Source organism: Salmo trutta, chromosome 18 (assembly GCF_901001165.1).
Source record: "Salmo trutta chromosome 18, fSalTru1.1, whole genome shotgun sequence".
Lineage (NCBI taxonomy): Eukaryota > Metazoa > Chordata > Actinopteri > Salmoniformes > Salmonidae > Salmo > Salmo trutta.
In genome coordinates, this window is record NC_042974.1 from 33769865 (window position 1) to 33788749 (window position 18885).

The 18885-nt window shown below is 38.8% G+C and overlaps 1 protein-coding gene across 6 annotated transcripts in view; it reads left to right on the forward strand.

Annotated features, from left to right (window-relative positions):
* Positions 1 to 18885, forward strand: part of LOC115153216 (protocadherin-15-like) — a 324073-nt gene that overhangs the window by 69739 nt on the left and 235449 nt on the right. For 4 of the 6 annotated variants that reach the window (XM_029698418.1, XM_029698421.1, XM_029698423.1 and 1 more), the window contains 2 exons: positions 734 to 748; positions 1080 to 1145. In XM_029698418.1, the coding sequence (XP_029554278.1) occupies positions 734 to 748; positions 1080 to 1145 (81 nt within the window). Of the gene's footprint in view, positions 1 to 731; positions 757 to 1079; positions 1146 to 18885 lie in introns of those variants that run through there. The other 2 variants (XM_029698422.1, XM_029698420.1) reach the window with 2 other exon arrangements.

Here is an 18885-nt window from a genome sequence, read left to right on the forward strand (position 1 = left end):
CGGTCTAACTCTCATGATGAGAGAGTCTTTCCCTGTGGTTTATGTGTCTGCTGCCTCCTGTCTGTTGTGTTCTCTTCCAAATAGCTTTGCTTTGGTGCTTGCTGGTTGGACAATGTATCCCTCATCTTTTGGGCTCTCGTAGCCCTTTCCCTATTGAACCAAGTTAACTCGCTACACACCTCCTGACTTCTTCACAATTTAGCTTTTTAGGATTTGCCCTGGCCGGCCAGATAAGTAGATACATCTATAAGCAGCTTTGCTGTGGTGTGTGTATATGTTTATACCAACTACCCAATTAATTTTACCCAAGAGGGAAAAGTCCCAGGCAGAGAATATTGGAAAACACAACACACAAATACCAACACCCTGGAAAAGATGTCAACACTAAATGAAATATGGTGTTCTCTTTGGATGATTTTCAAGAGACGATTGTATGTAGAAAATAGGCTAACTATGTTGTGATGAATGTATCTTTAGAATTATTTCCTACTCTCATGCCAAATAACATCCATCCAAAGATGTATTTAGTTGAAGAAGATTTTGTAGGGCTGTTAGCTATTATGATTAACTTACTCTCTATTCCTTCACTCCCCATCCCCCTTTCCTCTACTCTAATGTTTTTTCTCTCCTCTAACATCAAACCTATTCTCCAAACCAACAATTTCATGCTATTCTTTTCTCCCATGGTTCTTTTCTTCTTTCCTTTTGGCACCACTAACCCTGATCTCTACAGACTGGCGGTACGAGGGTAAGAGGGTAACCCTTTACTTTTCCTCATTCTCTCTATCTTATTTTTTCTCTGTGTGCTCGGGGTAATTTCCATCTGTGCAGCTCCCTGTATTGAACACTGTGCTCATGTTGTCACCCCATATGGTTGTCATGTATTGTAGTCATGTATTGTTGTGAGTTGGTCATCACTGTGCTTTTGTATCAGTGTCCTTAAACCCATCAACGTGCTTCAACAGTAATAGAAAGGATGAAACCATTCATAACCAGTTATGACAGTTGATATCAGCTTATGACATGAAGGCTCTTCGTGGTATTGATGTGTTTTATTGCCTTCTCTCTCCACCATACAGAATGTAAACTGTCCCGGTCAGGCCCTCCTGCTACCATAGTGACCATTGATGAAGAGAGCCCCAATGGTACGTACTGCCTTTGTTTTCTCTGTACCTGCTAGGCTGTTCAATATATGCCATTCATAACATACACTACTGTTCAAAAGTTTGGGGTCACTTAGAAATGTCTTAGTTTTTGAAAGAAAATCACATTTTTTGTCCATTATAAGAACATCAAATTGATCAGTGTAGACATTGTTAATGTTGTAAATGACTATTTTAGCTGGATACGGAAGATTTTTTATGCAATATCTACATAGGCGTACAGAGGCCCATTATCAGCAACCATCACTCCTGTGATCCAATGGCACGTTGTGTTAGCTAATCCAAGTTTATCATTTTAACAGGCTAATTGAAAACCCTTTTGCAATTATGTTAGCACAGCTGAAAACTGTTGTTCTGATTAAAGAAGCAATAAATCTGGCCTTCTTTTGACTAGTTGAGTATCTGGAGCATCAGCATTTGTGGGTTCAATTACAGGCTCAAAATGGCCAGAAACAAATAACTTTCTTCTGAAACTTGTCAGTCTATTCTTGTTCTGAAAAATGAAGGCTGCGTTGCGACACCGTGTATAGCTTTGTGAAATGTTAGGCTTGACATAAGAAAATCAAGACCAGGCCTACCAATACAAATGTGTCCACTTGCTAAAGAAAAGCTATACAGACCCTGGTACCACAGAAAGCCAATCATCGATTCGATAGGCATGCAGCCGCATAGACATGGCGGCCACTGTGCAAATTAGAAGTAGCCCAAAAACCAACCCGCGGCCAATACATTTTCACCCTCTGCATTGTTTTTAAAGTAGCCCAAATGCAGGAAAACCGCGGACATGGCAACCCTGACTCCTTTCTCATTCCACCTTTCCCCCGTTCCTCTGGGGAGTCTATCTAATTACTCAGACACATGACAGTGAAGTAAGACACTCTCAACTGTTTTATTTTAATTAAGAAAATCTAAGTTTGTTATTTTGTCTCTGGTGCACACCTGTTTGCCTCTTTTTCTTTTGTTGCATAACACATTTTTTAAGGGTCTCACATTGATATGAAGCTGTAATGACTGTGTCTTGTAATTATAGAATGGTTACTATGCTAAAAGAAGGGCTCTGATTATTCTTGTTGCAGTGCTGTAATGTTAGTTGTAATTCTGTGATGTGCCTTCACTTTTTCTGGCTGAGAGGCTGGTTTTGTCTTCTGGAGCTGTCTCTCTGTGATTCAAATGCCTGGCAGCAGAGTAAAGAGAGAAAGAGAGAGTGAGTGACTGAGTGTGTGTGTGTGTGTGTGTGTGTGTGTGTGTGTGTGTGTGTGTGTGTGTGTGTGTGTGTGTGTGTGTGTGTGTGTGTGTGTGTGTAAGCAATGTGCACATATCTGTGTGTGCCCTGTTAAAATAATTGCAAGGCCAGCAATATGTAATTAGAGAGTGTGGCTGAAAGGACGGGATTAGTCCCAACACCTGCTACTTCTCTGGATTAGAGAGAGAGGACCAGGGGAGGGAAAGAGAGAGATTGAGAGGGGTATGGGAGAGATGAGAATGGTGCATAGAAAGCTGTAGAGCAAAGAGAGAGGGCAGAATGTGTGCACAGTGTGCATACAGTAAACTCTTGGAAAAAAGGGTTCCAAAAGGGTTCTTCGGCTGTCCCAATAGGTTAACCCTTTTTGGTTCCAGGTAAAACCCTGTTTAGTTCCATGTAGAACCCTCTGTGGAACCAAATGGTTTCTACCTGAAACCAACAAGGGTTCTTCAAAGGGTTATCTTATCGGGACATCTGAAGAACCCTTTTTAGTTCTAGATGGCACCTTTTTTTCTAAGAGTGTAGGTGCTTGCATACTTGCCTCTGTGCATGTGATATGCTAGTAAATGAAAATGTGCATATAATTTACCCAGACTTTCCATTTTACTGTCTTTTTTGTTTTTTATATAATGTATCACGATGGCCTAGTGTTTGAATCTACATGCTAATTCAGTGGAACATCAAATCTTTAATGGAATGGTAGAACACCAGTTGATATTTCTCTCTGTGTCCACCCATTTAGTCTAGTGGGGTTGCTAGTGTAGTGTTTTGGTATTGTGAAGCATATTCCTCCATTTGATGGGTAAATAAAGGCCACAATTACAGTATTATGCTGAGATAAATGGTCAGTTTAATTAGCTGTGTTCTTGTGCTAACTTACTTACCCTCATTAGAGGCTATAGAGATGAGTTCCTTTGAAGTATGGCAAGAATTCTGCATCTTCATTTACATGCACTTAAATACTTTGTATGGATTTTTGCTTTTTTCATATGAAAACCTCTATCTCTGTTATGAAAATCAAATGAGAACATCAACTCCCAAAACAGATCACTAAATCAAATGAAATATACTCACTCTATTCATATTCCCAATATTATATAAACCCTAATAGAGAACTCATCTGAACAGCCTACAGTACATTCCCAACTGCCATGCAATTTTATAAGAAGTAGAAAGAAATGCCTCTAACTTCCTTCACTTTTTCTCAAGTCTATTCTGACATGACTTTACAGCCCCCACTACATTATTCAATTGCCTCTCCCAGAGCGTGAGAGCATTGCCATGTTAGTTTAAGGTTTTAGAATTATAAGTATATTTCTCATTTTGGATTCACGTCTCTTTTAAGAAATCCTGGGGTAAATTTTCACAATAACAGCATCCACTCTTTTAAGTTGGTTAAAAAATGTGGTCTCTATCTACAGTACAATTTACTTTACTCTAATAGTTTTGTAGCCACATAAGTAATACGGATTAAAGGTTCAAATGTAATTGTTATTTATTTCTCTGTTTTGTTTGCTTTGTGTTCATTTCATAATACTTTACATTTCTAATTATAATGGGATATTGGTGTATTTTACTGATTAATTTGAAACACGTTGGGAAGTGATCCTGATTGTCTTAATCCTCTCATTAGACTGAGTCATAATTAAAGGGATAGGCCATCCTCATTTCATAATTGGAGCTCATTCATTTTTCTAAACTGTCAACAAAATCAGCACGTAGCTAGTTCCCTTTACTGATTTACTGTAGCCTTGGTTTCAATCGTCCTCATTACGAAATGCAACTGAAAAGAACATTTTAAAACGTGCTTTTATGTGGGTGTCTCTTGTATGTGTGCTTGTACGTGGAAAGCTTTTGTACATTCACTCTGCCAAAACAATACACAGTCACAGTCACTCATCCACCTCGATAACTTGATACAGTCGTTACCAGATATTGTGTCTGGAAGTAGCATAGGCTAGCTAGCAAGCTAGCCAACTTCTTTCGCCAAATTGCTAGAGCCGGCCGGTGTGCGACCATGGCAAAGTTGGTTTGACTTTGGATAGCCTAGCTATCTTTTTATGTTGCACACCTTTTAGTTTTCTCATGAAATGCTTTCAATATTTGTAAATTAATTTCTATAAATTATAGCTGGTTTGAGGTTTTTATGTCATTGAAATTTGGAGCTAATTACGTTTAAAAAATAGTGTCCCATGTACAGTGCCTTCAGAAAGTAGTCACACCCCTTAACTTTTTCCACATTTTGTTGTGTTACAGCCTGAATTTAAAATTGATTACATGTAGATTTTGTGTCACTGATGTACACACAATACACTCCAAAATGTAAAAGTAGAATTATGTTTTTCGATTTTTATTTTTCAAAAGAAATCTGAAATCTGAAATGCCTTGAGTCAAAAGGTATTCAACACCTTTATTATGGCAAGACTAAATAACTTCAGAGGAACAAATTTGCTTAATAAGTCAGATAATAAGTTGCATGGACTAACTCTGTGTACAATAATGCTGTTTAACATGATTTTTGAATGACTACCCCATCTCTGTACCCCACATATACAATTATCTATAAGGTCCCTCAGTCGAGCAGTGAATTTCAAGCATAGATTCAACAACAACAACTAGGGGGGTTTTCCAATGACTCGCAAAGATAGATAAAACATTGAACATCCCTTGAAGTTATTAATTACACTTTGGATGTTGTATCAATACACCAATTCACTACAAAGATACAAGAGTCCTTCCTAACTCAGTTGATGGAGAGGAAGGAAACCGCTCAAAGATTTCACAGTGAGGCCAATGGTGATTTTAAAACAGTTATAGAGTTAAACTGAGGTAACTGAGGATGGATCACAAACAATCTAGTTACTCCACAATACTAACCTAAATGACAGAGTTAATAGAAGGAAGCCTGTAGAGAAAAAAATATTTAAAACATGCATCCTCTATGCAATAAAGCACTAAAGTAATACTGCAAAAAATGTGGCAATGAAATGAAATCGGACAGTGTGGTTAGATTTACCTCTTACATCTACAAATTCCTCTAAAATCCGAAAACTTCCATTTTTCAAACATATGACTATTTTACAGCATTTTAAAGACAAGACTCTCGTTAATCTAACCACACTGTCCGATTTCAAAAAGGCTTTACAGCGAAAGCAAAACATTAGATTATGTCAGCAGAGTACCCAGCCAGAAATAATCAGACACCCATTTTTCAAGCTAGCATATAATGTCACAAAAACCCAGAAGACAGCTAAATGCAGCACTAACCTTTGATGATCTTCATCAGATGACAACCCTAGGACATTATGTTATACAATGCATGCATGTTTTGTTCAATCAAGTTCATATTTATATCAAAAACCAGCTTTTTTACATTAGCATGTGACGTTCAGAACTAGCATACCCCCCGCAAACCTCCGGTGAATTTACTAAATTACTCACGATAAACGTTCACAAAAAACATAACAATTATTTAAAGAATTATAGATACAGAACTCCTCTATAAACTCGATATGTCCGATTTTAAAATAGCTTTTTGGTGAAAGCACATTTTACAATATTCTCAGTAGATTAGACACCCACCCAGTTTAGCACTCACCAAAATCAGATTTACTATTAGAAAAGTTTGATTACCTTTGATGTTCTTTGTCAGAATGCACTCCCAGGACTTCTACTTCAATAACAAATGTAGGTTTGGTCCAAAATAATCCATAGTTATGTTCCATCAGCGACGTTTTGTTCGTGCGTTCTAGACACTATCCGAATGGTAAATAAGGGTCGCGCGCATGGCGCATTTCGTGACAAAAGATTTCTAAATATTTCATTACCGTACTTCGAATCATGTCAACCACTGTTTAAAATCAATTTTTATGCCATTTTTCTCTTAAAAAAGCGATAATATTCCGACCGGGAATCTGCAATTAGGTAAACAGCCGAAAGAAAATACAGCACGGGGTCAACTCGTGCACGAGCATGAAGCCCTTTGTCCGCTGATAGACCACTTAGCAAAAGCGCTCGTGTGTTTCAGCCAGGGCTTTGAATTACGTCATTCAGCTTTTTCCCGGGCTCTGAGGGCCCATGGAAGCCGTAGGAAGTGTCACGTAACAGCAGAGATCCTTTGTAATCGATAGAGATAATCAAGAAGGGGAAGAAATGGTCAGACAGGGTACTTCCTGAACAGAATCTTCTCATGTTTTGGCCTGCCAAATGAGTTCTGTTATACTCACAGACACCATTCAAACAGTTTTAGAAACTTTGGAGTGTTTTCTATCCAAAGCTAATAATTATATGCATATTCTAGTTTCTGGGCAGGAGTAATAATCAGATTAAATTGGGTACGTTTTTTATCCGGCCGTGAAAATACTGCCCCCTATCCATAACAGGATAAACTTCTCGTTAATCTAACCACATTGTCCGATTTCAAAAAGGCTTTACAGCGAAAGCATAAAATTAGATTATGTTAGGACATAAACTTCACAAGAAAAACCACACAGCCATTTTCCAAGCAAGTCATGCATCATAAAAAAACTAAAAACAAAAATACAGCTAAAATATTCACTAACCTTTGATGATCTTCATCAGATGGCACTCATAGGACTTCATGTTACACAATACATGTATGTTTTGCTCGATAAAGTTCATATTTATATTCAGGTTTTTGGGAGGTTTTTGCCTGCCATATGAGTTCTGTTATACTCACAGACATCATTCAAACAGTTTTAGAAACTTCAGAGTGTTTTCTATCCAAATCTAATATTTGACTCTGGGCCCGGGTATTAGGCAGTTTACTCTGGGCACACTTTTCATCCGAAAATGAAAATACTGCACCCTATACCTTTAAAAGTTAACTGACTTGCCTAGTTAAATAAAGGTAAAAAAATAGACCCAATCTGGTGAGACTTATCAAAACAAAACAGAGCTAACAACACAACAATACATTCCTTCATATATCACTCAATACATCTCTAAATATCACTCAAGGTGTGTAAACTTCAATCCCAAAAAACTCCAAAGACTGGTAATTCCCCCCATTTTGACACATGTCTCACCATAGTGACTAATGTGTAAAAAACAACAACACTACTGGTGAATAAATAAAACAAAACAATTTTAAATAACAAAATCGAATTAGAATCATGACCCATAATAACTCCATAAGGAAAAAATTGTACCCATAACTTGATTCAAGAAATAGAAAAATAGACTAGAGACAGGACTATCCTTCTCGTGGTCCAAATCACACATACAAATCATTAAAATCTAGACGGAAAATATTTACACAAGAAGCAACCTAATATCACACAGTCAAACTCTCAGTCATTTAGTATTATAATCTTCTTCATAGTTATCATCATTACAAATTACCTGAAATTCATCATCCAATGTCTCTCGGCTTTCCAGTGAGGGTGATCAAACCACACTAGAAAGTCAGGACAGATGTCAGCGGTCATTCAAACCCTTTATAAAAGTGTTTCTTACTATAGTAGACTAACTAATGAAAAACAGTCAAATATTTCATAAATTCCGTATCCCAGGTTTACAGTAAGTTTTCAGTACATTTCTTATCAAAAGAATTCACATGGTAAATTAAAACTCTGAAAATTCCATGTGTGTGCCCTTTTAGGTACCTTGGCACAAACCCATATTCATAACCAGTAAGTTGTGTGTGCGTGCTGTGTGTGTGTGGTAAATCATGTGGAAAAAACAAGATCATAGCCTCAGGAAACATTTCAAAGAGAGAGAAAATGACTGCCCCCATTCTCCTGGAAGAGAAAGTGTCAATTTCTTTAGCATAAAGAATCAGTGATATTTGATCCCAGGCATCTATGAAAAAGTTGTTAGAGATGTGATCTACTACGTCTCCCTTAACATAAAGACCGTGATCTCTATGAACTACTATTGCGCTAACCGAGGCCATACACCGCTATGTACCATTTTTCTGTCCCGCTGATTTCAAGAGGATTTGTTGCTGCTCTTTTGAAAAATATGCTTAAGCTTGCATCGCAGCATCTCCCCCAAATGCAGCGGGCGCAGTAGTCTCCATTACCACTCTACTCATTATTTAACCTTGTACCTTGTATTACTAAAATATCGCATCATTCGAGTGCTATCAAACAACTCACTAATAACATTTTACAATTCACATACTGTCAACACCCTCCTTATCAATGTCTTCGTCACTGTCACCCATCGTGAGATTTATAAAATAAACCAAACCGTGATTATTCTCTCCTTAGTAGAAGACAATGCGCCAAATGTATAAAATACAAAACTTAAATCCATTGTTGTTGTTGCCTTGTTTTATCATGATCATGGTCACAGCTCTATCGCAATTGCCTGTCCGCTATTATTAGAATTAATTATATTTAGGCAACTGTCTCTTCTGAGTAGGGTGCAAGTAAGAAAACAAACACTTGCAATTGTTTACACGTATACATTCAGTTCATTATTCAGTGATTCAAATACGACTCCGTTTTCACTAGGTTATTCCAGCAGACCATTTAGGCCGCACAACGTATTACATCGTATTACATCGAAATTGCCTCAGCAAGCTGTTAAAATGTTCAGTTTGCATCTTAAAACAAACACTGGCTGCTATATCTAAGAACAAACATGGCAATAGTTTTAATTATAGTCAAAACAAACAGAACTTCTGTTCACAGGGAGGCCACTTTAGTATGTTATCTCTTGTTTCGCTGGTTGCGACCCTGCTCTACCACATAGTTGACTAATGTGGTGATGTTTGGCATATGAGTTTCTTCATCTTTTTCCGCCAATATCAAATTCACTACATATTGTATTAACACAAAACCCTCAATTCTACACCCTTTAGTGATTGTTTAAATGTGGTGTGATACAAAGATTGAGTATTTGTAAAATAATTTGTGCTCTCACCCATATCTACTGGCAATTTTAATATGTTAACTAATATCCACTGTCCTTGATTCTTACAAGGATTATTCAACCCCAAAATCTGCTAAGGAGCAGGGTTGGTCCAAGCTCTCTGACCTCACAAAATACACTGCTCAAAAAAATAAAGGGAACACTAAAATAACACATCCTAGATCTGAATGAATGAAATAATCTGACAACAAAATCACACAAAATAATCAATAGAAATCCAATTTATCAACCCATGGAAGTCTGGATTTGGAGTCACACTCAAAATTAAAGTGGAAAACCACACTACAGGCTGATCCAACTTTGATGTAATGTCCTTAAAACAAGTCAAAATGAGGCTAAGTAGTGTGTGTGGCCTCCACGTGCCTGTATGACCTCCCTACAATGCCTGGGCATGCTCCTGATGAGGTGGTGGATGGTCTCCTGAGGGATATCCTCCCAGACCTGGACTAAAGCATCTGCCAACTCCTGGACAGTCTGTGGTGCAACGTGGCGTTGGTGGATGGAGCGAGACATGATGTCCCAGATGTGCTCAATTGAATTCAGGTCTGGGGAACGGGCGGGCCAGTCCATAGCATCAATGCCTTCCTCTTGCAGGAACTGCTGACACACTCCAGCCACATGAGGTCTAGCATTGTCTTGCATTAGGAGGAACCCAGGGCCAACCGCACCAGCATATGGTCTCACAAGGGGTCTGAGGATCTCATCTCGGTACCTAATGGCAGTCAGGCTACCTCTGGCGAGCACATGGAGGAATGCCACCCCACACCATGACTGACCCACCGCCAAACCGGTCATGCTGGAGGATGTTGCAGGCAGCAGAACGTTCTCCACGTCGTCTCCAGACTCTGTCACATCTGTCACATGTGCTCAGTGTGAACCTGCTTTCATCTGTGAAGAGCACAGGGCGCCAGTGGCGTATTTGTCAATAATGGTGTTCTCTGGCAAATGCCAAACGTCCTGCACGGTGTTGGGCTGTAAGCACAACCCCCCCCTGTGGACGCCGGGCCCTCATACCGCCCTCATGGAGTCTGTTTCTGACCGTTTGAGCAGACACATGCACATTTGTGGCCTGCTGGAGGTCATTTTGCAGGGCTCTGGCAGTGCTCCTCCTGCTCCTCCTTGCACAAAGGCGGAGGTAGCGGTCGTGCTGCTGGGTTGTTGCCCTCCTACGGCCTCCTCCACGTCTCCTAATGTACTGGCCTGTCTCCTGGTAGCGCCTCCATGCTCTGGACACTACGCTGACAGACACAGCAAACCTTCTTGCCACAGCTCGCATTGATGTGCCATCCTGGATGAGCTGCACTACCTGAGCCACTTGTGTGGGTTGTAGACTCCGTCTCATGCTACCACTAGAGTGAAAGCACCGCCAGCATTCAAAAGTGACCAAAACATCAGCCAGGAAGCATAGGAACTGAGAAGTGGTCTGTGGTCCCCACCTACAGAACCACTCCTTTTTTGGTGGTGTCTTGCTAATTGCCTATAATTTCCACCTGTTGTCTATTCCATTTGCACAACAGCATGTGAAATGTATCAATCAGTCAATCAGTGTTGCTTCCTAAGTGGATAGTTTGATTTCACAGAAGTGTGATTGACTTGGAGTTACAGTGTGTTGTTTAAGTGTTCCCTTTATTTTTTTGAGCAGTGTATAATGCTTTTCTTGCCTCACACACAAGCTAACTGGCTAAAGTTGGCTAGCTTGCTAGCTGACGCTACTTCCAGACATGAACAAGAGAATACAACTTCACTCTCCATTCTACTCACCTAGCATTGCTGATTTGGCTTTTTACATGTTTATTCATATCGTTGGTGACTAACTGTGCAGCTGGCATTAATTTCAATTACGTTATTTCCCTAACGTTTACTGACACCGGTCATATTCAATCGGCGTTGAGCGTTCGTAAATTCATCATTTATTCTGCGCTCTGGTTCATTCAAACCAGTGCTCTGAAATCTAAACAAAATAGCCTGAGCGAATTTACCAAGTACCCCATTTAGCAATGTCCATACTCAAATTACTTCACAAATAGTACAGTTAGTGCGATTACACTGATAGAATGCTAACATCAATACACTGGTGTATTGAGCTAATGATTCTTATTTTATGTCATTGTGCCAAGTCCCAATTGTATCCCTGAATTCTCTATTAGATTGGAATTTCCTGTCAGTAGGGAAATGCTGCCGAATTTTATCCATGATTAGATTTTTTCCCCCTATATTCCAGACAAATTGGTAGAATGCTCATGTGCTTCTATTAGTGTCTTTATGCCTTTGCTATAGTTTATCTCTTCTATGAATTTATTTCCGCTCCTCTCTCCTCGCAGTTTTAATATGTGCCAATCTTTTTCTGAGACTATCTCCCAGATCCTGTAGACAGCCATATAATGCTTTAACCTTATCTCTAACAAATGAGCCATAAAGAGACCGCTCTGAACCTGTGTACATCTATGTATGGGTTGTTTAATTTGCATCTCAATATATTTCCAGTGTTTCTTTATCAAATCTCTAGTAATCAATTATCCACACATGGTTATTTCTCATTCATGTTTTTTTTTTCAAATCTTCGCAGAATCAATAAATAACGTAGGAAATCTTAGGTACTCACATTAATTAACCACTCCATGTGCGTTTTCCAACAACTCTTGATGCATACACTCCCAGCGGCACACAAAAACTTTCCCGGACGCTGCCCTATGGGAATAATGTTCCACACGTATCCTCAAAAGAAATTATATACTTGCCGCTATTGTTCTAAAATAACATCGCACTTTCAATACCACCTCTGATATTCTATGATGGGCAGTGATGGACGGAAACCCAAGATAAGGCTACATATCGAAACTCATACCAATTTAAATCAGCTTATTATTCACATTTCTATATCTTATTATCCAAACTTCAGATAACCCTTATTTCCAAACTCACAAAACTCTCATTCACATTTACACAGTACTGTTCCCAAAACATACTTAATCAATTAGTTGTTTTCTACAATATTTTTTAAAACCTGAAGGAATATTGTCAAATTTCTATCTCTGGGTTAGGTCCTGAGATTTACAATACTAACCCATGGTACAGGTTCTCATAACCTTAAAACGGCAGTAAATTCACAGGTGCACCTTCATATATTACTATTTTATACTATTCATTATAATGCATTCTCTAATATTTCTATAGCGCTTTTGAGTCCACACAGATCTCTAACCCACACAGGGTTTTTAACCCACACAGGGTTTTTGCTTTAAAGTCTTAACTAGTTCACACAGTTCCCATCTGGGTCACCAAATATTGTGATGGAATATTCTATTCAAATGAGAGAGACTTTGTCATTTCTTCAAACAATCATCTTTATTCAATATCGATTAATTATTGCAATAATGAAACCGTCGACCCAACAGTTGACTGTTGGGCCGAGAGCCTAACCTTTACAGACCATGCTGTTCCTTATATACCTGATACAATGATTGCTCAGTCATAGCTGGTTCAACCCCCACATATAGATTGGGGGCACCATAAGCCACTTTGGGTTCACCCTGTGGTCATCTGCCTCTGGTATTGTTTCCAAGATGCCAGGATAATTAGGAATACTGAGGCCTTTGTTCTGTTCCTCCAGGCTCTCTATCTCGGTGACACCCACCACATCTGATCTGTGAAATGCCAGATGTATGCTTTTTATCACCAAGCCTTCACTTAATCAGTTGCCAGCCCAAGCTCCATAAAGATCCCTCTCAGTTAACTCAGAAAAGAGAGAGAGAGAGAGTCCTAAGAACCTTACTCTATTAAATAAAACAACCATTTGGTGCATAAATATAACAATCTTGTAATCATGCTACCACAGTAGGCTATAGCCTAAGCATGGGCGGAGAAGCATGGGGCAGTTATCTTTCCAAGGAAATTACTTTTTTAAATAGGCCTATGATTAGGCTATAGTTTACTACATTGCCTAGAAATAAGACTAAATATTGATCACTCATATTTCTCCATCTGAAAATATTCCCACCTCTAAAAGGTAGGCTATACAAAAAGAGAAAGTTCAAGTCTCTCCACCTCTGCTCTCTTCAAACTACATCTAGCATATTGGCTGTTATAGCCCAGTAAAGCAATGTTAGAGCAATGTGAGAATCTCTGGTAATTTAACCTATTTCATAAGTTATTTTTGCTCATTTTACATTGCCTATAGGGCGTAAAATTGCTGGGACCATGGCTGGCAAGTGAGAGGCGTCACATACGCCTAAAATAGCATTGCGGTACTGCTGTGAGGTTTGGGTAGCGGGTGGGAGTTGAACAGAAAGCCAGCTGGTGCGGGCGGGAGCGGGATGAAGAAATTGGTCCCGCGCAGACCTCTACTGTGCACCATGACAGTGAAGCCTGTAACATTAGAGCTGTTTATTACTGTGTCAGTGTGAACAGTAGGGAATCAGCTAGGGCAACTGACAGATCAATAGGGTTACATTGCCATACTGACTAATAAAACTCACATTGCACTGGAAAAAAACGATATTAAATTGTTTAGCCGATGGTTTCATCGTTTGATTCATGTCTAGTGTGATTGAGGCAAAAGGAATAGCCAACTTCTGGCCTGCTCTCTCTCTAACGGTACATCAATTGGCGAAAGCTAGCCAAGTTCATATACTTCTGAAACAGGATAAAACAAAGGCTACACAACATTTCCATAGAAACAACAGCTGTTAGATAGTAATAATAGCCACCTCATATTGCAATATGACAGATAACGATAGGCTAGAGCTGACAAGGCTGTGGTAGCTACTAGCTAGTTTAGCTTATTCATTAATCTCAGTCGAGAGGGGATGAAACATTAGCTAGAAATGGAGGGAAATACCCTGATGTGGCAATAGCTTGCAGACACATTGTCACAGCAAAGAATAGTGGCGAAGCTCATGGGCTAATAGTGAAGCATAACAGTGTGGATTTATAAAAACAATATTGGTCTGTCAATATGCACTTTGATTGATGCTGTTCTATGGTGAGGTGATCATATCTCTTGAGCAATGGGATCCAATGGCACTTCCTGTCTCTTGCTACAACTTTGTTAACTAAAACAAATTGCATCATCATGTGAAGGAAGCAAGGAAGGAAGAGTTTGTGCAGATGAAAATAATAGAGTGGAGATGAGAAGTATAACTTCTATGTCATGGGTTCAGATAGTGGTAATAAGCCCAAATAGGAGTGACAAGGTATGCTGCAGAGGAATTGTTAAGAAGCTCATTGCCATCCATGGAGCAGCTGTAGCAAGGCAGAGGCTGAAACAAGTCCAGCTTCAGCAGCCTTGATCTCTCCATTCAAGGCTTAGGTATGGAAAATAATCACAAAATCCTCCCAGTTACTCACAAATGAACTGAGTGGAGAGCGAGAGAGAGAGAGAAGGACGGAGTGGGAGCATAGAGAGAATGAGAGAGAGAGAAAGTGATAGAGACAGAGGGAGGGAGAGAGCAAGAGAATGAGAGAGAGAAAGAGAATAAGAGAGAGAGAGAGAACAGAGAGAGCTTGTTTTTTAACTGCATTCTCCTTGAGATTGTATGTGTCTGTAGCAACATTTAACAGGCTTGCAATGTTGAGAGCACGTCTTAAGTCTCGTTGTCACACGCTGTCAGGACTGTGAGTGTGAGTGAGCTTTGCATACAACACAAAGCTAATCAGAAGGCTTTCACTCTCCATGCAGAATTAGCTTGCGGGATGCTCACAAATCCCTGAATATAGACCCTGTAGTGCTCATAAAATACCACTTTCATGGATGTGAACATGTTTCGTGGAACAATGAAAGTCAGTAAACCAAAGTCGCTAATTAGACGCTAGGGGTGAAAGGGGATGTGGTGCAGAGGGAGATGCAGCTAATCTGGACCCTATAGAATAATCTCATTCAGAAAATGTACGTAACAAGGGGATTATGGTGTCTACGAGAAATATAGCTGGTCTTTGAATTAATCATTTTATGCAGTGAAGTTGTTTAGTTTTTGAACTCACCCTTTCATCTTGAGCTTTGTGTTTACTGAAAGTTTGCCGAAACAATAGAAATGTCTGGTTCTGGTATGGTCTGTTGCTCAATTCACCTGCTTTTCATTGACCCATTTAATTTGGAGGATTTTCACTTGTTTCCTGCTCTATACACAGTAGGCTACTAAACAGCAGTTCCCCCATCTTTTCTTCTCATGTGGCTCTGTAGTCGGCATTAATGTATAAACAGACAGATGTTTTCTATAGATCCAATGACTTCAACTGTAATAATTATTAAGCATTTTGGAATGCTGACATCACATTCTCAGTTGGAGGTGGTGGCTTAGCACTTATGTAGGGTGCAGTGGGCATTGCAAGGCAGGTCACTTAGCAGCTGGTGTGTGCTTGGGTGTGTGCATGTATTTGTTTGTGTGTGAGGCTGAGGGTCAGCGAACCAGGGTCAAGCTGAGAGAACTCACACTCAATTACAGAGCCTTCAGAAAGGTTTCCTACTTTATGAGTTATTCCACATTTTGTCAAAATGGATTAAATAGATTTTTTTCTCACCCATCTACACACAATATCCCATAATGAAAAAGTGAAAACATGTTTTTATAGATGTTTCCCGATTAAACATTTTTTTTAATACAGACATGTTTAATTTACATAAGTATTCACACCTCTGAGTCAATACTTTGTAGAAGCATCTTTGGCAGCGATTAAAGCTGTGAGTCTTTCTGGGTACATCTCTAAGAGCTTTCCACACCTGGATTGTGCAACATTTACCCACTTTCCTTTTCAAAATTCTTCAAGCTCTGTCAAATTGGTTGTTGATCATTACTAGACAACCATTTTCAGGTTTTGCCATTCATTTTCAAGTAGATTTAAGTCAAAACTGTAACTCGGGGCACTCACTGTCTTCTTAGTAAACAATGCCAATGTTCACTTGGCCTTGTGTTTTAGGTATCCTGTTGGAAGTTGAGTTAATTTCCCAGTGTCTGGTGGAAAGCAAACTGAACCAGATTTTCCTCTAGAATTTTGCCTATGCTTAGCTCTATTCTTTTTCTTCTTTATCCTCTACGGGCTACGGGGGCAGTATTGAGAATTTTGGAAAAAATATGTGCCCATTTTTAACTGCCACCTACACCAACTCAGAAGCTAGGATATGCATATTATTACCAGATTTGGATAGAAAACACTCTGAATTTTCTAAAACAGTTTGAATGGTGTCTGTAAGTATAACAAAACTCATATTGCAGGCAAAAACCTGTGAAAAATAGATAAAAAAAATGAGAATTTTGTGACTGTACTATTTAGTGTCATTGTTTTATAGATACCACAGTGAGAAAGGATTCAGTTCGCAACTCCTACTGCTTCCACTAGATGTCAACGATCTTTAGAAAGTTGTTGGAAGCATCTGTCATGAATACAGACCGAATTAGAATGCTTACAAGTTGACACGTCATCACTTCATTTTTTGCGCCTGCGCATGAATCTGAGAAGAGTGTCTTTGTCATAATCGTTTATTCTAGACACTTGATAGGTTGTGTGAAAATATTACTGATGTTTACTGATGTTTCACGTTAAAAATGGACCAAAAGATTAATGCTAAACAACGTTTGACATGTTTGAACAAACATAAATAGATTATTTACTAGGTTTTTTTTAGCTTTTCGGCGTGACTTTACACTGCCCACCTCATTTTGTGGGAGCCTACTGAACGCTAACTATTTGGACATAAATTATGAACTTTGTCAAAAGAAACCACATTTGTTCTGGACCTGGGATCGCTGGCAGCGCCTTCTGATGGAGATAATCAAAGGTAAGGGGATATTTAGAATGTTATTATCGATATTAGATGATGCTAATGCTAACGGTATAGCTTAGCTTAGCTTAGCTTATAGCTTAGCTTATGTTGTTAGCATAGTACCCAGTTTATAGCAAAATGTGATTTCCCAGTAAAGTTATTTTGAGATCTGGCCATTCGGTAGCAATTACGAGATGATAATATATTATTCTTTGAATGACAATATTATAATTTACCAATGTTTTCGAATAGTAATTCCGTGATTTGTAATGCTGGATTCACTGGGAGCATTCGAGCCGAAAAAAATTCTGAATTTCACCGCGACTGTAAATGCTGTTTTTGGATATAAATATGAACTTGATGGAACTAAAAATGCATGTATTGTCTAACATAATGTCCTATGAGTGTCATCTGATGCAGATTGTCAAAGGTAAGTGCATAATTCTAGCTAGTTTTCTGTCTGTTGATGCCCTTCTTTGAATTGGCTAAACATTACACGCAGCTATTGTCAATGTACTCTCCTCACATAACCTAACTTTATGCATTCTCCGTAAAGCCTCTGAAAATCGGACAGCGTGGTTAGATTTAGGAGATATATCTTTCAAATGGAGGAAAATAGTTGATTATTTGATTATTTGAAATGATTACTCTTGCAGTTTTGAATTCCCCGCCATGGTCACATGACAATGAATCCCAATACCGGGATAAGATCCTGCCCCCTGGCCTCAACAGGTTACCTGAAAAACTCCCAGTCCTTAATGTTTACCAGTATACCCACAAGACGATGCTGCCACCACTATGCTTGAAAATATGGAGAATGGAACTCAGTAATGTGTTGTATTGGATTTGCCCCAAACATAACACTTTGTATTCCACCAAATTTTTACAGTATTACTTTAGTGCCTTGATGCAAACAGGATGCATGTTTTGTAATATTTTTATTATCTACAGGCTTCCTTCTTTTCACTCTGTCAATTAGGTTAGTATTGTGGATTAACTACAATGCCGTTGATCCATCCTCAGTTTTCTCCTATCACAGCCATTAAACTATGTAACTGTTTTAAAGCCACCATTGGCCTCATGGTGAAATCCCTAAGCGGTGTCCTTCCTCTCTGGCAACTGAGCTAGGAAGGACTCATGTATCTTTGTAGTGACTGGGTGGATTGATACACCATCCAAAGTGTAATTAATAACTTGACCAAGATATATTCAATGTCTACTTTTTTTATTTCTACCCATCAACCAATAGATGTCCTTCTTTGCGGAGCAATGGAAAACCTCCCTGGTCTTTGTGGTTGAATCTGTGTTTGAAATTCACTGCTCAACTGAGGGACCTTACAAATATTTGCATGTGTGGGGTACAGCGATGAGATATCATGTCAAAAAAATAATGTTAAACACTATTATTGCACCCAGATTGAGTCCATGCAACTTGTAATGTGACTTGTTAAGCAAATTTTTCTCCTGAATTTATTTTGGCTCAACATAACAAAGGGGTTGAATACTTATTGACAAGACATTTCAGCTTTTCATTTTTCATTCATTTGTAAAAATTTCAAAAACATAATTCCACTTTGACATTATTGTGTATTGTGTGTGGGCCAGTGACAGAAAATCCATATTTTATTAATTTTAAATTCAGACTCTAACACAACAAAATGTGGAAAAAGTCAAGTGGTGTGAATACTTTCTGAATGTACTGTATATGTGAATTTAAAGGGGAATCTGCGATTAATACTTCCATTTTTGGACTTTTAATTTAATTATATACCCATTTATTCTTGAAAATTATAACTTAGAAATGCCTGATGAGCTATCCC